The sequence below is a fragment of the Rhinatrema bivittatum genome, chromosome 8 (genome assembly GCF_901001135.1).
Source record: "Rhinatrema bivittatum chromosome 8, aRhiBiv1.1, whole genome shotgun sequence".
Lineage (NCBI taxonomy): Eukaryota > Metazoa > Chordata > Amphibia > Gymnophiona > Rhinatrematidae > Rhinatrema > Rhinatrema bivittatum.
The window spans coordinates 237693569-237714009 of NC_042622.1; the positions used below are offsets into that span (position 1 = coordinate 237693569).

Genomic DNA, 20441 nt, shown 5'->3' on the forward strand with positions numbered 1-20441 from the left:
ATAGAGGTACGGCTGCCTTGAGGATGTCCTGGTTCGGTCCTTGAAGACGTCCAATATCCTCAGGTGGATAAGGGAGTTTGGAATGTAGAGGTTCTTGATATAAGTGTTGCAACCGTCGGTCTTTGACGGCTTTGCCCCACCTACCTCCCGCTACTTGCGGCTCCTCCCGCGGACTGCTGGTTGCCGCGGCGTCTGTTTGCCGTCCTGTTCAGCGTCCCCGGACCGGCTTTGGTGCTGCCTCCCGCCATGCTCCTCCAAGGTACCTTAGGGCGTGTGCGCGCACGCCACCCTCACCTTTATTTCCACGTTGGCGCGAACCTCAGGGGCGTCCCCGATATGATGTCACGCTGCCCAGATATTTAAGCCTACAGTATATGCTAGCTCATCGAGTTAGCAACGGTAACCTACGGATGGGATTCGCTGTCTGTACCGAAGCTGCTCTGCCACTCCAGCACTATCTGGAACTCTTACACCCTTCGGGGTTTGCTAATGGGGTACCCGCTCCTTGGAGGCGTCTTCTGCTTCTTTCAGGTGCTATCAGGAAACCGGTACTCGCTCCTCGAGGACCCATGTTCCTTGAGTCACTGCCTGCATCTTCAAACCCTTCTACTTGGAAGACTTCACTAACAGCTTCCACCTGTGAGTACAACTACCATCTATTCCACAGTATTGCTTCACTGGAACCAGATACTTGCTCCTTGAGGGCCTGCCCTCTGTTCCAGTGCCAGACCTCTCGTTTAGTGGAATCTCTGTTACTGCTACGTGAGTACAATACAACGGAGTCTCTCTGCTCTAAAGGATTGGGTACTCGCTCCTCAAGGGCCTGCTCCCTGTCTTGGAACTTCTCCTAATTCTACCTGGGACTCTGAATGCTTCTTATCGTGTACTCATAACTCTCAGTCTCTTTCCACTACAGCACAGCCTAGCAGAGGATTCGCTGTTCCAGCGTTCTGTGGGAGACCTGCCCAGCCGGGCTCAACATCTACTACTTACTACTGCCACCTCTGGTGGTTTCCAAAACTGTTTAATAAAAGATTCAAATCTGTGTTTGTGTGTCCAGAGTCTAGCCTGACACTGTGGACCCTCACGGGACTGGCCCCCGTGGGTGTGGTCAGCTGCCACAGTGTCCAAGGATCCACCCAAACAGCAATAACCATAACAATAAGGATTTCTTACAATGCTGAGATAGAGTAGAAAGTCCTGAAAAAATCTGAGATGAATGGGAAGACCCCCCCGATAAATGTGGAGATAAAGAATCCTCCGAGTCCACCACTAAAAGTGGGGATGGGCTCCTAGGCCTTTTATGACCTGATGTTTCTTATATTGTTTTACAGGTTGCTGAGGTGTAGATATGCTGCTGCGTCGATCTTCGTCAGGAGTTTCTGGGTGTCGATGCTCTTCAGATGTTTGTGTGTCAGTGCTTCTCTGATGCATCGACGCTGCTCCGATGCGTCGAGGTTGCTCCAATGCGTCGGTGCATCGACGCTGCTCCGATGCACCAGCACGTTGATCTTTCCCCCGAGGCCTCGGGGTGCGCCGAGTCGGCTTATCCATAGGTCTCGCCACATCCGACGCAGGCTGCGTCAACAGTGCGTCCCCAGCCGTTTGCATCGAAGGATTTTTAATTTTCTTTTTCTACTTGTGGCCTGGAGGGTCAGCAGAGGTAGACCTCTGATTGGCATGGGTCTTGGGGGTCGACTGCAGCCCCAGAGCCGACCTGACTGAAGCATCAGAGGGGGCATATGAGCCTGCTGCCTCCTCTCTGAGCTGGGCAATCCTGGCTGCTCTCTGGTGCTGTGCCCTTGGGAACATCTGTCCACAATCAGTACAGTTTGCCTGATCATGTTTTGGACCAAAGCAAATGTTACAATATTGATGTGTTTCGATTACAGACATTATCTTACCACAGTCACAGAATTTAAACCCTGGATGAGGCATGATGTAAGTATTCTGTGTGAAATTTTAAGTTTTGAAGAAATAAAGTTTTTCTCCTCAGAACAATTATTCCTCAGAAGAACTGTAGAGCTCCGTGTGGAAAAAAACAGACTGAGGAGCCTCAAGCAGGGACAGGCAGGAGGGAACACCTCATCTTAAAACTTTGGGTGATCTTAGAGAGCTCCGTCACCTAGTGGCACAGACAGTGGCACAGACCTAGTGGCACAGACACCTAGTGGCACCTACCCAGACAGCATGGCTAATTCAGCTGCTTATCTATGGGGAAAAAGAATGGAGACTAAAACAGATAATGCCTCTACATTACTCCTTGGTGCTACCTCATCTTCAGTATTGTATGCAGTTCTACTCACCATATCTTAAAAAAAGATATAGCAGAAATTAGAAAAGGTACAGAGGACAACCAAAATGATAAAGGGATGGAAAGATTCCCCTATGAAGAAAGGCTATAGAGGTTAGGACTCTTCAGACTGAGGGAAGAAATGTCTATAAACTGAGTGGAGTGAAATGAGTAAATTTGAATTGGTTGTTTACTCTTTCAAAAAGTATAACACATAGAAGACATATAAGAAAGCTACTAAGATGTACATTTAAAACTAAGAAGAGAAAATTTTTTTTCTTTAACACATAATTAAGCTTTGGAATTTGTTGCCTGAGGATGTGGTGAAAGCTATGAGTGTAGCAGAATTTAAAAAAGGAAAATTCCATAAACCATTATTTAAGGTTTAACTATCTTGTTAAAACTAACTTGTACATATGTATATAATTCTCGTTTTATCATCTCCTGCCCTTGTTAACCCTCTCCCTGTTAATGTTTTTATTGTAAAGCTAGTTGCTAAGTTATGTTACATTGTGAACCGAGGTGATGTTTTGCAAACGTGCCTCGGTATCTACCCCTTAGGATCCTGCTAGTACTTGTGTCCTGGATTGTCCACTATTGGAAACAAGAAACTAGGCTTGAGCGACCTTTAATCTGACCTAGTATGACAAATCTCATGCTCATATAAGATGGTAACCCTATTTTGTAAAGCAGTAGCATGGCAGACATGCTCTATCGAGAGCCTACGTACACTATAAGCAAACTTTCTAAGGCATAAAACAATCTCCTGAAAACTATAGGAGTTAAAATTCCAATCAGTAAAAAGAAAGCTATAGAGTGGCATAATTCACTCTCCCAACCCAGAAAGGCCAGGACACCGGCAAGAACACGGACGCACGCACGCACGCACCTGCCCAGCGAAGCGTTCGCGCGCTGGCGGCGGTCGTGACGTCACAAAGCGTGCCCTCCCTCCCTCCTCCTCCCCCTCCCGCTTTCCCAGCGTCCCGCGGGCGGTGTGGAGCAGTTCGGTTTGTGCTCTCGAGGCCCGCGGGAGAGACGCTTCATCTTCCCCCGACTCCGAGCTCCCTCCCTGGCCTCAGCTCTCCGCCGGCCGCGGGGGGAGGAACATGCGGCTCCGCTCTCAGCAGCAGCAGCTTCTCAAGCTCCGTCTCCGTAACAGCCAGTGACCCGTGGACCCGGCCCCCGCCGATCCTCCCGGGACTAACCCCGCCGGCCGGCCGCCTCGCTCCGTCCCGGCAGCAGGCAATGACAGCGGCTCCGGCAACCCCGCAGCAGATGAAGGAACGGCTGCTGCAGGCGATCGATACCCAGAGCAACGTGAGTAACCGGGGGGGGGGGGGGGGGGACGGGACGACAAGAGGATAGGTTCTGTCGGGGCCCACGAGGGGGAGGTGGGAAAGAGGGGGCCCTGGGGTGTGGGGAAGAGAAGAGATGTGAGGGGGGCCTTAGTAGAGGGGAGGAAGGAGAGGGATGACAGAGCCCCTGATGGGGTTGTGAGGGGGTCATAGTGGAGAGGAGAGAGCATGTCAGGGACCCTGGTGGGGTGGAGAGGGAGAAGGGATATCGGGGGGCCCTGGAAGAGAGTAGAGGAGGGGATGTTGGGGGAACTCTGGTGGAGAGGGAATGTTAGGGGGAACCATGGTGAGGAGTGGAGAGGAGGGATGGGGGAGTCTCGGTTGGAGGTGGAGATAAGTGGGGAGAGATGGGGTGGAGAAGGAAGAGATGATGGGGGGGGGGTCCTGTGAAAGAGAAGAGAGGGATGTTCGAGGGGGCTTATGGAGGGGATGGGATGAGATGTTGGGTCTGTAGAGGGAGATGTTGGGGTGTCAAGGAGAGGGGATATCATGGTGCCTAGATAGGAAAGGAGCTGTTAGCAGGCTGGGGGGGGCGAGAGAGGAGAGGGCTGTCAGGAGAGGAGGCTCATGGGGTGGGGGAGATGAGAGGGTTGTCAGGAGGCTCATGGGAGAGGGTTGTCAAGAGGCTCATGGGATGGGGGGAGGAGGAGCTGTCAGGAGGCTCCTGGGGGGTGGGAGGGAGAGAGGAGAGGGCTGTCAGGAGAGGAGGTTCATGGGGTGGGGGAGAGGGTTGTTACGGGGCTCAAGGGATGGGGGAGGAGGAGCAGTCAGGCTCCTGGGGGGGGGGGAGAGGAGAGGGCTGTCAGGAGGCCTCTTGGGGGGGGGGGGAAGAGGAGAGGGCTGTCAGGAGGCCTCTTGGGGGGGGGAAGAGGAGAGGGCTGTCAGGAGGCCTCTTGGGGGGGGGGGGGAAGAGGCGAGGGCTGTCAGGAGGTTCCTGGGGGAGGGAGAGGAGAGGGCTGTCAGGAGGTTCCTGGGGGAGGGAGAGGAGAGGGCTGTCAGGAGGTTCCTGGGGGCGGGAGGGGAGAGGAGAGGGCTGTCAGGAGGTTCCTGGGGGAGGGAGGGGAGAGGAGAGGGCTGTCAGGAGGTTCCTGGGGGAGGGAGGGGAGAGGAGAGGGCTGTCAGGAGGTTCCTGGGGGAGGGAGGGGAGAGGAGAGGGCTGTCAGGAGGTTCCTGGGGGAGGGAGGGGAGAGGAGAGGGCTGTCAGGAGGTTCCTGGGGGAGGGAGGGGAGAGGAGAGGGCTGTCAGGAGGTTCCTAGGGGGGGGGGGGAAGAGGAGAGGGCTGTCAGGAGGTTCCTAGGGGGGGGGGAAGAGGAGAGGGCTGTCAGGAGGTTCCTAGGGGGGGGGGAGAGGAGAGGGCTGTCAGGAGGTTCCTGGGGGGGAGGGGAGAGGAGAGGGCTGTCAGGAGGTTCCTTGGGGGGGGGAGAGGACTATCAGGAGGTTCCTGGGGGGAGGGGAGAGGACTGTCAGGAGGTTCCTAGGGGGGGGGGAGGGGAGAGGAGAGGGCTTTCAGGAGGTTCCTAGGGGGGGGGGGGGCTGTCAGGAGGTTCCTGGGGGGGAGGGGAGAGGAGAGGGCTGTCAGGAGGTTCCTAGGGGGAGGGGAAGGGAGAGGAGAGGGCTGTCAGGAGGTTCCTGGTGGGGAGAGGAGAGGGCTGTCAGGAGGGGAAGGGAGAGGAGAGGGCTGTCAGGAGGTTCCTGGTGAGAGAGGAGATGAGCAGTTAGGAGGCCATGTGGTGTGAGGAGGATAGGAGGGGGAGGGGATTTAGGAAAGGGGCTGTCAGGAGGGAGAGGGGCCATCTGGGACCTGGAAAATGGCTGGTAGGGACCATTGGGGAGGAAAGAACTGGGGTCTTCAGGGGTCTTTGATGGAGGAGGAGTTGGACTGTCAGGGGGCCTAGGAGAGAGGCTGTCAGGATGCCCGAAGGCGGGAAGGACCTCTGGTTTCTGGGGGGGTAAGAGGGGGTCGTCATTCTCCCCCCTTTGTCCCACTCTCCCGTCAGTGGTTGGGATCTGCCCTCCACCACCTCCTCCCTCAGTCTCTGGCCCTGTGATCTCTCCCCTACATTGCCCCAGTCCCCTCACACCTCCTCTGGCCTTGGTCCCTGGGATTTGTCCCCCTCATACCTCCTCCTGCCTCGGTCCTTGCGGCCTGCCCCCCTTTCCCACCACCTCCTTTAACCCTCCTGCCTCGGTCCCTTCGATCTGTCTCGGTTCCCGGGACCTGCTCCTCTCCCGCCTCAGTCCCACGGATCTCTCGGTGCAGGCAAATGTCACTGATTGGAGGGGGAAACGAGGGCGCCGAGGGGAGGTCAGAAAGGGGCGCTGTAGCTGCCACCCGTATCTGAGGATTGCTGCCCGGCGGATCCCTTTCTCCCCCCCTGCGGGTCGTGTAGACCTCGGCTCTGCCGCTGTACTCTAGCCCGGGGATTGACTGGGCCGGAGTCGGCCCCGCTGTAGATTACACTCTCGGGCCTGAGAGGTCGCTGGGCCTTCGGTAATCAGCTCGAGCCTGGTACCGAGGAGGCTCCACTGGGCGAAGGAAATTGCTTTTATCTCTGCTTTTGTCCGATTTTGTTGAAAGTCTTGTTTTGGGAGAGGATTAGTCAATGAGTTGGGTTTATAATCCGCCACTTGTCAGACTTCTAAAGCAACAAGTGTTTATCAGACGGAGACACGTTACAGCGACAGCTCTTGGCTTAATATTCACCCGGGGGGGGGGGGGGGGTATTGTGTGGACAGGTTATGTAATATATTCCAAATTTAGGACGAATTAATTATTTGAGGTAAACGTTAAATGATTTGATATGTTGCTTTTCTCATTCGTGCTGCCGGTCCTGGAATTTCCCTGTTCTTTCCTCCTTGTAAACCTGTTTTTAGGGCTTGTGAGGAAGCATTACTTATTGCTTTTATTTTATAAACTAATTTGTCTACTATACTCTGTTTTTGTATTGCATAGTAAACTGTTTTTAATTGCCAATTTTCTGTAGGTTTCTGATATTTCCTTAAAAATTAATGTTGAATTTTCAACACACATGCGTGCTAAAGGAATAATATAGTTTGTGGTATATATGTTGACTTTTTGTAATTACCTTGAGCATGATTTTGTGTTTCGTGCTATTAAATGTTTAATTGCTGAGATGTGAGAGAGGAGACATACATAAGCCAAGTATATTTGGCTTATTTTTCCAGATATTTGGTCTTTATTTTTGTAGGGAATACAGAATAACACAAAAAGTTAAGCTAGAATGGGTGCTAGTAAAATCAGTTCATCTTGAGCAAAGTATTATGGTTGTTGTATTAGTCCCTTTGAATATGTAGAAATAAGGGTAAAAAATCAAGTTGCAGGTGACACCTTTTTATTGAACTAACTCAGTACATCTGTGACTAGCTTTCATGTGTTGCCTGTGTTGTTTCTTTACTGACCTGATGAAGGAAACATAGCTCTTGAAAGCTAGTCACAGATGAGAACATAAGATGTACCATGCTGGGTCAGACCAAAGGTCCATCTAGCCCTGCATCCTATCTCTGACACTGGCTAATCCATGTTACAAGTACCCAGTCGATCCATTTCTTGTTGCTCACTCCCTGAGATAAGTGATGGCTTTCCCAAATCTACCTGGCTAATGGTTTATGGACTTTTCGTCTAGGAACGTGTCCAAACTCTTTTTAACTGTGCTGTGATATGTTGACCACATCCTCCAGTAACAAATGCTGCAGCTTGATTGTGCATTGAATGAAAAAATACTTTCTCCAATTTGTTTTAAATCTATTAGCTTCATAGTGTATGCCCTAGTCCTAGTCCTAATACTGTTTGAAAGGGCAAATATTTGGCCCCTGTTTACCTGTTTCACCCTACTCATGATTTTTTAAACCTTTCTCAAATCCCCTTTGTCACATCTTCTCCAAGCTGAGGTGCCCTAATCTTACTTTCTTTACTTGTTGATGTTTTTATTATTTTAGGTGCTTATTGTACATTTGTTTTTGGTGTTACAAATAAATAAATAAATAAATAAATTATTGCTTTTTGGGATGTATTTGTGATATTATGTTTGACAATTAGGTATTAATATTTGATTTTAGTGTGCACCACTTTGATGTTATATGGAAATGAAGTAAATAATAAACTGAAGCCACTTAAACTTTCTTGAGTTAGTTCAACAAAAAGGTATCACCTACAACTTGTTTGATCCATATTTCTACATGGTCAGTCAAAATTGCTTGCCACCAGGATTCTTGAAGTGTGTACACCTTTGGATGGTATTTTCATTTGCAGCTGTAGATACTCTTTTGTGTTGGTTCTATGATGAAATAAGTCTTTGGTTGACAACAAAATGTGTGAGAAGACTGAATTACTTCTTGCGGAGCTTTTAAAGGGAAGTGAAATTGTTTAATATTTTATATAAAATTGTTTTTTTGATTTTCAGTAATGCAATTTTTTATGTATGTGTGTGTATATGTATATACATGCACACATTTTGGTTTGCTAAATGCAATTAATACACCAAGTTACAGAAAGAGAAGAGGAAGAAACTTTCTACAATTCGGTGTCTAAAAGTTGTTACATGTTGTATTACAGGGTGAGTTATACCCACCCTGTAATAACTAACTTTTCTTCTTGTTTTAGCTGAAATTCTTTAAGCAGTCTTCTCGGCATTACATCTCACAGAGCGACTGGTACATGTCATTTGTGTTATTACCATTGAGTCAGTCATTTCTAGTGTGTAATTTGTGACTTTGTTCAGAGCATCATGGCTGCACTCAAAGCTTCAGGTGAATTGCAGAGTAACAGTTTTAAAAATAAAATTAACACAAGACGAGCTTGACGTGTACCTGGAATTGCACAGATGGATATAGTTTTCTACAAAGCATATTCTGTTCTTTTAAGACAATTTTCAGTTAAAATACCAAGTGATCAGTGAAGGTTAAATAACATCTGAAGTGAAGCTCTGAGGTATATCATTTACTTGTCAAAAAAAAATAGGCAACCCCAAAGTGAGCATAATGATTGAATCAAGAGAGAAAAGTGTATTCAACACTTTTAAATATAGGATTCAAACTGTATATAAAGGAGAGTCATATATGTAGTCAGAACACTCCTCTCTGTCCAATGATTATAATCCATATGTCTCTTTAACTTGCTGTATTGTGCAAAATGTGAAAACTATACAGAAACAACTCATGGTTAGGTGAAACTAAAGAAGTTGATACGTCCCCAAATGATCTTAGCAGAGGATCACACAGGACCAGCATGGGCTGTGCTTTGGCATCACTGCCTTTATCCGGGTCCAGGTGAAACTCGTAACACGGGTCCTTGTCTGTCAAAACAATTAATGGTGCTACATACTTTTTATTAAGGTTCAGGTGCTTCCTTTCATTTTTTTTTTTGGTTTTTGCAACTGTAGGTTTAGTTATTGAGACTCTCCTTCTCACATGTGAGAGGTTGAATAAAGCCTGTATCTATCTAACAGACAGCTATTATGTGTTGAGGTTATTCTACATGTTCATTATGATTTATTTAAATATCAAAATAACTTCTGTGGGCGTTAAAATCTATTACGCTTTTACTGCCTTTGTGGTGATATTGACTGTGAAAGCTTCTCTTGCATTTGTGGTAGTAAAAACTTCGGGGTAGATTTTAAAAACATCCGTGCGCACATGGATTCGTGCTTTTATAACGCGCGCGCAAGAGGGGGTAGAAATTTGCAAGTTTCACGCAGCAATGCATCGCGGCCTTCCCCAGTTCCCTCCCACCTACCCTAACCTCCCTTCCCCTTGCGCTCTCCTCCCCACCCCCTAAATGGTACGTATCTTCAGGTTTTTTTATTTTGTTTTTTAGTTGCTGCTCTGCTGGAGAAGAAGCAACTTGCACGCGGCGGCCAACTGCTGGCGTGCACTTCCCTGGCACAGCGACAAATGGCCACCGTATCGGCGCCTCCAGCCCCGCCCCCCCTGGACTGCCCCTGGCTCTTGCGTGCATAACGAGGGTTACGCGCCCGGCTGGGCCCCTTTTAAAATGCATGCGGCGCATGCAAGGCCCGGCCACGCTTGTAACCTATGCTTTTTACGTGCGCTGGCCATTTAAAATCGGTTTGTTAATTGGTTAGCAATGTCTCTTGCATCACCCTATTCTAGTTTCAGAGAAGCATTTAAAAGTTGTGGAAACGGGTAGATTTTCAAATCGGTGTGTGGCCGTACATATGCACATGGTTCCTGGCGTACACATGGACACACCAATTTTATAACATGCACACGCATGTTATAAAATCGGATGGCCGCGTGCGCATGTGGGGCAAATTTTTGTAAAATATGCACAGCGACGCAATCGGGCTTTCCCCAGTTCCCTAGCCCCCTGCCTACACTTCCGCCCTCTTCCCCTCTCCTCCCTACCCCATAAACCTAACCTATCTGTCCCTAAAATTTGTATTTTATTACTTACTGCTCCTCTGGAGCAGAAGCAAGTTACGCATGCTGGCTGGCTGCCGGCGTGTGCTTCCCTGGAACAGTGGCTAATGGCCACTGTCCTGGCTGCCCTCCGTCCCGCCCTGGCCCGCTCCTTTTTTCAGGGCCTGGCACTTGTGCGCATTTCGGGACTTACGCGTGTGGCCGGGCCCTTTTGAAAATGCATAAGTCCCAATTTTTACGCACATGGCCCTTTGAAAATTCGTCCGTTAATGCTTCCTGTAACTTACTTAAAGTCATGTCAATGTGTTAAACGGCTTTGTTCACAAGTATTGCAATTTGAAGACTTTTTTTTAGGTTATTACTGTGCAGGACTGGTGCTGTCCAAGAAGAACTTTTAGAAAGCAATTTACAGCTGATATTACAAAACCCGCAGAGTGGCCACGAGCTTTGTAGGATTCAACAAGCAATCAATCTCACGTACCCTTTTGCTGACTTCGTGTATGTCGGGTCTTCCTGTTTAAAACGTCTCTTGCTTGTTGGGGGTAGCCTTTTCTCTTTAAAAGATGAAGGAAACAGGAAAGTACCAGCTAGCTTTTTTTTGTCTCTTGAAATTTTTATTTTAAAGGCATTTCTAGCCCTTTTTATAAGCTTCCTGTGGCAGGTCTGCATGCACCCTGATGCCATTGCAAGGGCAGAGAAATTTCCCTTGAAACAAACTTTTTTTTTTTTTTTTTAATGGGACAAGAAGGTAGCAGGTGCTCTCTGATGTGTCCCCTTTTTCTCCTGAAGGAAAAGGTGGGCCTTGGCAGGGAACAGAGGATAAGGGCACTAACTTAACATTTCTGTTTGCAGTTTGGTACTTTTGCTGTATATGAGGAAAAAAACGTTTTGAAAAAAGAACTTCTTCAGTGTGCTTTGCAGGATTTTGTGATTTGAGTCTCCCTGGCCTGTTATGAGGAAAAGCTCCTGAATAAGTTGTGAGAGGCGATAATCTTTTCTCCAGTTTTCAGCTGTTTGGTAGAGAAGTTTCTGAAGTTATTTGTAAACTGGTGGAAATCCCCATAAAAAATGATGGGAGAAATCAAGCAGCTACATGAATAGTTTGCTTCCCCCGACAGTGGACACAGACCTCCCTTACCCAGTGTGTGCACTCCATGCCGCGTCCCCACCATAGCATATGCAGTAGCAGATAAGTCATTAGGTTTATGCATATATATGGCTCAGCATGTGTGGGATATGCATAAACTATCCTGTCAGAGAGCATGTAAAGGAACTCCCGCAAAACATTTTAATGCAGTGGTCCCCAGCCCTGTCCTGGGGGCTCCCCACCAGCCAGTCAGGTTTTCAGGATATCCCCAGTGAATATGCATGAGAGAAAATGTGCATGTTATGGAGGCAGCGCATGCAAATTTTCCCTCATGCATATTCATTGGGGATATCCTGAAAACCCCCAGGACAGGATTGGGGACCACTGTCTTAAAGGATTGAGTCCTTCTTAAGTCCCATCCAGCAAGGGATTCTGGGATAGGGTGCAGCACTGCAAGCGGGAATAAGAGACCAAGGCCAGAGGGAGGAGGGAGGCCCAGGGAGAGAAACAGAAGCCTGGAGAATATGAACTGTAAGTTACAATTGTTTTGTTGAAGTGATCAGACCAGCTAACTGTTTTGTTTCTTATTGCTTAACAATAAAGATACTTATAAAGATTGTTGCCAGAGTCCAGCCTGGAGTCTGTTCTCTGGCTAGTCCTGACAGCTTGGCATCACATATAGTGGTAGCAGTGGGATCACAACCGCAGCAGGAAAAACAAACGCTACTGTTTGATTTTTTTTTTCCTCTTTCTCCTGGGTCTTTCCCAGTTTCATTCTCCCAGCTGAAGCTACAACACTCCCAGCTGAAGCTAAGGGAGTGTAGCCCTGCCTGCGCAGTCAAGGATCAAGCAATGAGTCAGGGACGAACAGACCAGCAGGTTGGTTTTTGTTTTTTTTTTCTCACACTCGTGTTCGGAGAGATACCCAATGGGGAAGTAGCTGAAAAAGCAGGGAAGATGGAGCAAGTGATACAGATCCTTGCCACAGGGCAGTAGCAATTGCAGAACATCATACAAACTCAACATGACCAGCAGCAGGTGTTGCGAGAACAACTTGTGCAGCAAAATGCAGTGTTAACTCAAGTAGCATAGGTTGTGCAGACCCTGTGTCATGTTTAACTCGGGCAAATCTGTTACCTCACATCCTGTTTAAAATGTAGGCAGATGAGGACTTTGAGAAGACTGCCCGCCTTTTGGCTTGGCCCGAAGCCAGTTGGAATACGAACTTAGCTAACTTACTCACGGGCAGAAGTCAAGCGGCTTTCCAAGCAGCCATCTTGGACGGGACAGCTACCGACAGCGGGGCCTGGACCTCCGCATGGGTAGCCTGGAGAGAGCTGGGTACACCTCGAAACATACTGGCTGCAGTTCTGGTGGGGATTCCTGCAGCCCAGGGAGAGCCCCCGAAGCCTGTTGCATCGCCTGAAGGATGCCAGCCAAAGCTGCAAGCAAGGACTGGCCTGAAAGTAGTCTTGACAGGTGCTTCTGGAACGATTCTTATATGGGCTTGATTGGCCTCTGTGAAATTGGGCCTGCCGACACACAGGGCTTATGTTGAAAAGAGCTCTAGAAGTGGCAGATGCCTTCCACCAGGCTCAGTTAATGTCCGATGTGGTAAGGAGGCTAGAAAGTCAACCCGCGCAAACTTCCTGGCGAAGCGGAGTGAAGCTTCCCGGCAGTGATCCTCAAGCAGAAAGCTTGCCTTCTGTACCAAGACCACAGGCCACAGACTCTTCCATATGATTTAACTGTGGCCAGAGAGGGCATTTAGCAAGGGACTGCCGATTTGAGGGGCCTGAAGTTACGGACGCCAGCCAACACTAGACTGTAAAATCTGTGGAATAAAGGAGAAACTCCAAAGCAGGTAACATTTAAACCCCAGAAGAAGAAAAGTACCTCAGGGAGTTCAAATCAGCCCAAGAACAACTGTGGACAATCTTTCCTTCTGTGCCCTTTGTGCGTAGAATGATCATCAGGAGGAGCACTGCCTATTTAGAAAGGCCAAAAATAGCCCTCGAGGAGAATGTCTAAAGGCAAAGACGAACCCACACAGTGGGCATGCTCTTTTTGTAAAGCGCTGGACCATAATGTCAAAGTTAGATGGCATGGAGTGCGAACGCAAGCTGGAAGAACATTACAAGAAAGAGAAGGGGACAATAACAGAACCCCAGAATAGGGAAGAAGAGTGGGTGAACACATTTGCAAAGCTACAAAATTTGTAGTTTAGTGGTTATCCCTCGTTGGTGTCGCAAGGAGCTTGTGATCCAGGTGGAACTGGATGAAGTCCCCACCCAAGCATTGGTGGATTCAGGGTCTGGCAAGACTCTCGTTCATGAGGACCTCCTTTAAAAAGAGTGCATCAATCACAAGAAAAGAGAGACACCTGCATCCATGGGGACAAACAGGAATACTCAAGCAGTCAGGAAGCAGGAGTCCTTCCTGAGCTCTTGTACACAGTTATTCTGGGATGCGATTGTCCCCAGCTCACAGGGAATCGGCATAGCCCAGCCTGGGGTGGGTCACCAGTGAGGAAGAGCTAGGAATTAGCCTGGTCACAGCTGAACATCAGGCCTAACAAGGCCGAGCTGAGCAGGAGGGTTATGTGAGGGAGCATGTAAGGAACTCCCTCATAACACCAAAGGATTCTGGGATAGGGTGGATCACTGCAAGCGGGAATGAGAGATCAAGGCCAGAGGGGGGAGGGGGGGGGGGGGCAGGGAAAAAGACAGAAGCCTTGAGAATCTGAACTATAAGTTACAATTGTTCTGTTGAAGCGCTCAAATCAGCTAACTCTTCTGTTTATTATTGCTTACCAATAAGCATACATATAAAAATTGTTGCCAGAGTTCAGCCTGGAGTCTGTTCTCTGGCTAGTCTTGACCACTTGGCATCACGTGCCCATATCGGTTTTGTTGAAAATTTTCCTTTGGCATACAATGTTTGGGATATGGAGAAGAAAGCCTATGGAACTGAAATTAGTCGTGTCCTGTTCGACAGGTGTGACACACACAGTGACCAATTTAGAATCATAGCAAATTATATGTATAGGAATTATTCCATGTGGATGGTTTGTGTAGTTTGGTCAATGCAATGGTTTATTTTTTAGCGGTATTTTGAGACATTTATGAAAATATTTTTTTCATTAATCAAGGCTGTGTCCAAGAAATAAGAGAGATGCATTTGGTTATATAATTGCTGCTAAATGTTTCAAAAAATCCCTAATAGCTAAACAGGCTGGGAGTTAACAAATCGGTTAGGAAGACAGTTGGGTGTAGCAGAATTTGACTGCTGTAGCACAAATAAAGTAATTACCTTGGGAGGTGTGAGAGAGGTGACTTTTATGTTTTTAATAGAGAGGCTTTGATGTATATGTGTACATTTATTTATTTTTATTTATTTTTGGTTTTTATATACCGGTCGTCTTGCATTATATGCAAATCAAATCGGTTTACATTGAACATTTAAACTTGCTTGAAAAAGCATTACATGTAACAAAGAACATCAAAACATGAAAAACCTGTTGGAACAAAAAAAATAAAACACAGAGTATGAGTTGTTCATCTTTAACAGGAAAAAGCAAAAAAAAAAAAATATATATATATATTAGTGTATATATTAGTATCAGGAACTTGTCACTTAAGAACTCCTATCATATTTGCTTATCACAAAAGCACAGCAAGATCGAGAATAAAAAGCGGGAATCTTTTCTATTTTACATATTATGAAGGAGATGGATCATAAATTTGCATATTATCTGCGCATTATTCTAAATTTCCATACATGTTAATAAGCTAGCATGTTGGCTACACCCATATCTGGTGATCTCACTCCACTAATCTGATATTGATTGGAAATCCCTATGATCATCTCAGAATTATCTAGTTAATACTGCCATCTAGTGCATATACGTTAGAAGAAGTAAAATGGTTATTCCAGTATTCCAACTAGATCCAGTTTATTGCTAAAACAACCGAGTTATTCTAATTTCTTACATATATGCAGCTGGGCAGATGCTCCCTTATTTATTCCTAAGCTGGTATCATGGGGGCGGATTTTAAAAGCCCTGCTCGCGTAAATCCGCCCGGATTTACGCGAGCAGGGCCTTGCGCGCCGGCGTGCCCATTTTCCATAGGCCTGCCGGTGCGTGCAGAGCCCCGGGACTCGCGTAAGTCCCGGGGTTTTTTGTCGGGGGCGTGTCGGGGGCGGGGCCGATCGACGCAGCGTTTTGGGGGCGGGATGCGTTTTGGGGGCGGGACGCGGTGGGCCCGGGGGCGTGGTTTCGGCCCGGTGTGGTCCGGGGGCGTGGCCGCCCCCGGGTTGTGTCTCGGCACATATTGGGATAGCTGCAAATGACACTCACCACATGCCCCATTCTACCAACTAAGGTATCCAGTATGTTTGAACCTTGCTTGTATGCCTAATAGAGTTTGGGATAGTCCTGGGATTTAGAGAGAATTCTAGATATGGACTTATCAGTGAATCCAGATATTGTTGTAGTGGTGAAGGCTGTGTATCTACGGATTATTCAGTTGCTTAAACATATAGCATGAGAGCAGTTGGTGGTCTTGGTCCAGGCATTTATCCTGTCCAGGCTTGATTATTGCAGTAGGTTATATCTTAGTTTGCTGTGCAAATCTATTTGTGCAGAATGTGGCAGTGCAGCTCCTTAACTGGCACCAAGAACATTAAAAACTTCTTCATTGCTTACCAGTCTAGTTTAGAGTTCTTTAAATCCTTAATTCTAGCCTTTGATGCACATCAGATGCAAGGTCCATTCTATCTCCTAGTCTGTGTTGTGAGATGCTTTCCTTGATACCTGGAGCTCCATGGATGAAGCATGGATTCTATCCATGAAACGGGCTAAACTTGCAAGAACAAGGTATATAGAGCCTCTTCTTGCACAGACCAACTTTATGAAGCTCTATGCTGAAGGAGCTGTAGTTAGAGCCAAATTATCTGCCTTTTCAGTGTAAATTAAAAACTTGGCTCTTTATCGAAGTCTTTCCTAATCATGTTTGAGCAGGCTTAAATGTACTGTTTGGTTGTCCTTGTATTCCAATTGGTGAGACACAACTATTAATTAGAGATGTTTGAAGATTCCTATTGGAATTAGTTATTTATTTTGAATGTGATATATGATGCAGATAAGTATCTGGAGCTATCCTAAATTTATTTATGGTGGAAAGAACTTAGGTATACATTTCATTGTATGTATAGATATATAATTCGTTTATATGGCTGCTTTTGTACTATGGTTTGATCTTTTGTTTTCTGGAAAGTGTATAATAACTTTATTCTTAGGTATTGCTACAACTCAGCAAGATAATTTCTCCATTATACTAAAGCATTTGAAGACTGTTTTCCTCTTTCTTCTCCTTTACTTCTAAATGTTTTAGTGCACTGCAGGCTTTCCCACATTGCCTTGTGAGCCTTGCTCTGGAGGTACCTTGCCTGTCTGTTCTTTGGCCTCTTTGCTCAGACTGCAAACAGTGGTGCAAATTTAATGTCACATAACTGCAATAATGATTTTTAGTTTTTGTGGATACCTGTCTACTGGGATCTTTGCAGAGACCAGCAACTTATTTCATGGAGATCCCCCAGTGGCTTTCAGAAGGATGATGACTTACGGTCCTTACTGCTCAAATCTGGGTTTGAATTGGTAACCTGTTAGTGGAAGGTTCTGTAAATCTTTGCTAATCCACTGAGTGATCCATTCCTTTTACTGGTGACTATGTTTAACCAAAAGCCTTCAATGAGGAAAAGCACAGGGGGAGCATATTCAGTAAGACGTTGAACAGATACGTTATCCAGCTAAAGTTAGCAAAATAACTTGTCCTAGATATTCAGTGGAGTAAACGTCCTACTGAATATCCCTGATTAAAGTTATCCAGCTAACCTTACCCCCAATAACTTTAAACCTAGCCAGCAAGATTTTGAATATCATCGGTTAAAAAGTTATCCAAGTATAAGTTAATTGGATAACTTTAGACTTAACCAGCTATGAGAGGGGTGATATAGTAGGGTCAGTAGGCCGGCAAGCGTTTTTTGTTTTTTTTTTTTTAATAAATTGATTTGCCACGTAAACAACTAAATTCTTTTGATATAGCCGGTTAAGCCTAAAGTTACCCAGGAAAATGTTTGCGAATAACTTTAGACCTGCTCTTGGGCATTTTACATTTAGGCAGATAACTTATCCAGTTAAGTCCTAATATTGGCGATAGCTGGCTAAGTTATTTGTATTACTCTGCCCTCCCTGGCACACCCCCAATACACCCCTTTCTTATTTGGCTAATTCGTAGCCAGATAAGAAAGGGATATATTCAAAACTAGTCATGTAAATGGATAACTGACAAGTTACCTGTCTAAATAGCTTTGAATATTGCCCCCACAATGTTTAGAACGACAAGCAACTTAACCTAATTGGTGTATTCTGCATTTAGATATAGTTTTTGTTGGATTGACTGGCACAAGCAAATGGTATCTATTTCTTTCATATGCAAATCTTTCTACTCCATAGTTATTTTCTAAAATGCTCAAGACTGGATTAGGTCATTGGGATCATACCCTGATCTGAGGAACTGTACCAGGATTAACTGTAAACATATAGCCCCTGGAACTGACTCCAACATTCCTTCCATATGCATTTAAACCAGTATCAGTCACTCTAAGTACTAATTCGGTTAGGAGTAATGTAATACTGTTTTACTATAATAATTGTTCCATAATTTTTATAGTGAACTGCTTCAATTCTATATAACGAAGTGATATATCAGTCAGTTAAAGCAGTTTGCTATGCTCTGTGTAGAGGTAAAGTATCAAATGCAAATATGTATTCAGTGCCATGTTATAGGTGCATATGACAGCATTCACAGCTTTAGCTTGGATTAGAGCTCTGGAGTTGCTTTAGTTAATGTTCATTATGTTGTCATTAAGAACAGTTTATAGCAGTGGTTCCCAACCCTGTCCTGGGGACCACCCAGCTAGTTGGGTTTTCAGGATATCCACAGTGAATATGCATGAGAGAAACGTCCCCATGACAGGGTTGGGAACCACTGGTTCATAATAATAGAGTTGATTATAATCAACTGGATTCTTTCAAGTTGTGATAATTCACAGTGCTGTACAGCAAATAACATACATAATATAAGAATTGCCATAGTGGGTCAAACAGAGGGTTCATCAAGCCCAGTATCCTGTTTCCAGCAGTGGCCAATCCAGGTCACAAGTACCGGGCAGGATCCCAAACAATAGATAGATCCCATGCTGCTAACGCCCAGGAATAAGTAATGGCTTTTCCCAAGTTTATCTGGTTAATAACAGTTTATGGACTTCTCCAAATACTTGTCCAGACCTTTTTTAAACCCAGCTAGCTGCCTTTACCACATCCTCTGGCAATTAATTCCAGAGCTTAATTGTGTGTTGAGAAAATTGTTTTACTCAGATTTGTTTTAAATGTACAACTTACTCACTTCATGGAATGTCCTAGTATTTGTTTTTTGAAAGAAATAAATTGATACACATTTACCCATTCAATTCCATTCGTGATTTTGTAGACTGCTATCATATCCCCCTCAGCCGTTTCTTTTCTAAGCTGAACAACCCTAACCTCTTTAGTCTTTCCTCATAGGGGAGCATTCCATCCCCTTTTATCATGTTGGTCTTCCTTCTCTATACCTTTTTCCAGTTCAGCTATGCCTTGAGATGAGGTGACCAGAATTGCACACACAATTGTAGGTGCAATTTCACCTTGGAGCGATACAGAGGTATTAAGATGTTCTCTATTAATCGCCATTTCCCAATAATTCCCAACATTCAGGCTGGTACAGTAAAATTTGCGGGAGAGTGGACGCTCTCCCAGCGCGGTCACAGGCCACTTGCCTGTGCGCGCGATTCACTAAAAAAAAAAAAAATTAGGGCCCACAGTAAAAAGAGGTGCTAGGGACACTAGCGCGTCCCTAGAGGTGGCTGTCGGCGGGTTTGACAGCCAAGGCTCAATTTTGCCGGCGTCTGTTCTCAAACCCGCTGACAGCCACGGGTTCGGAAACCGGACGCCGGCAAAATTGAGCATCTGGTTTTCAACCCGCGTGCCACCTGCTGATTTTAAATTTTTTAAACTTTAAAATTATTTTTAACTTTTGAGACCTCCGACTTAATGTTGCCATGATATTAAGTCGGAGGGTGCACTTTCCCGGTGCCGGCAGAAATTAACGCCTACCTTTGGGTAGGCGCTAATTTGTGAAAGTAAAATGTGCGGCTTGGCTGCACATTTTGCTTTCTGGATCGTGCGGGAATAACTAATAGGGCCATCAACATGCATTTGCATGTTGCGGGCGCTATTAGTTTGGGGTGGTTGGACGCACGTTTTCGATGCGCTATTACCCCTTACTGAATAAGGGGTAAAGCTAGCGCGTCAAACCCATGTCCAAACGCGGGTTAACACTGTACTGTATCAGCCTGATTCTGTTTTCTTTTTTGACCACCACATACTAATATGAAACCTAACATTGAGTAACCACAGTGTGGGTTACTTTTCCCTATGTGCATCACTTTGCATTTTTCCACATTCAATTTTATCTGCCATTTGGGTGCCCAATCTCCCAGTCTTGCAAGGTCTTCCTGCAGTTTCCCACAATTTGCTTGTGATTTCACTTCTTGGAATAATTTTGTGTCATTTGCAAATCTGATCTGATCATTCCCTTTTCCATATCATTTACAAATACATTAAAAAGCATCTGTCCCCGTACAGATCCTTGTGGCATTCAACTCTTTCCCTTTCTTCACTGAGAAAACTGACCATTTATTCCTATTCTTTGTTTATCTTTTAACCAGTTTGCAGCCCACAATAAGACATTGCCTCCTATCTCATGAATTTTTATTTTTCTCAGGAGTATCTCTTGGGGGAATTTGTCAAATGTCTTCTGAAAGTCCAGATACACTGTATCCACTGTATAACCATTATCAACATGTTTATTAACCCCTTCAGAAATGTATTTATTTATAGATGTTTATATTACGCTTTCCGGTACTTCAAAGTATACATCAAAGCAGATTACATTCAGGTACTGTAGGTATTTCCCTATTGCCAGAGGGCTTACAATCTATTGTAAAACCTGAGGCAACGGAGGGTAAAGTGACTTGCCCAAGGTCACAAGGAGTGACAGTGGGACTTGAACCCTGGTCTCTGGCCTGCTGCTCTAACCACTAGGCTGCTACACCACTCTTGCAGCTTGGTGAGGCAGGACTTCTCTTTAAACCATGCTTTTCTATATGTTCTGTGATTTTTTTATTCTTTAAGATAGTTTCTATG

The 20441-nt window shown here is 45.8% G+C and overlaps 1 protein-coding gene across 1 annotated transcript in view; it reads left to right on the plus strand.

Annotated features, from left to right (window-relative positions):
* Window positions 1-3245: 3245 nt before the first annotated feature.
* MED26 (mediator complex subunit 26) overlaps window positions 3246-20441 on the plus strand; it is a 155472-nt gene continuing 138276 nt past the window's right edge. Inside the window, exon 1 of the mRNA XM_029614198.1 lies at window positions 3246-3610. Within this exon, the coding sequence (XP_029470058.1) occupies window positions 3539-3610 (72 nt within the window). The 5' untranslated portion in view covers window positions 3246-3538. The remainder of the gene's footprint in view (window positions 3611-20441) is intronic.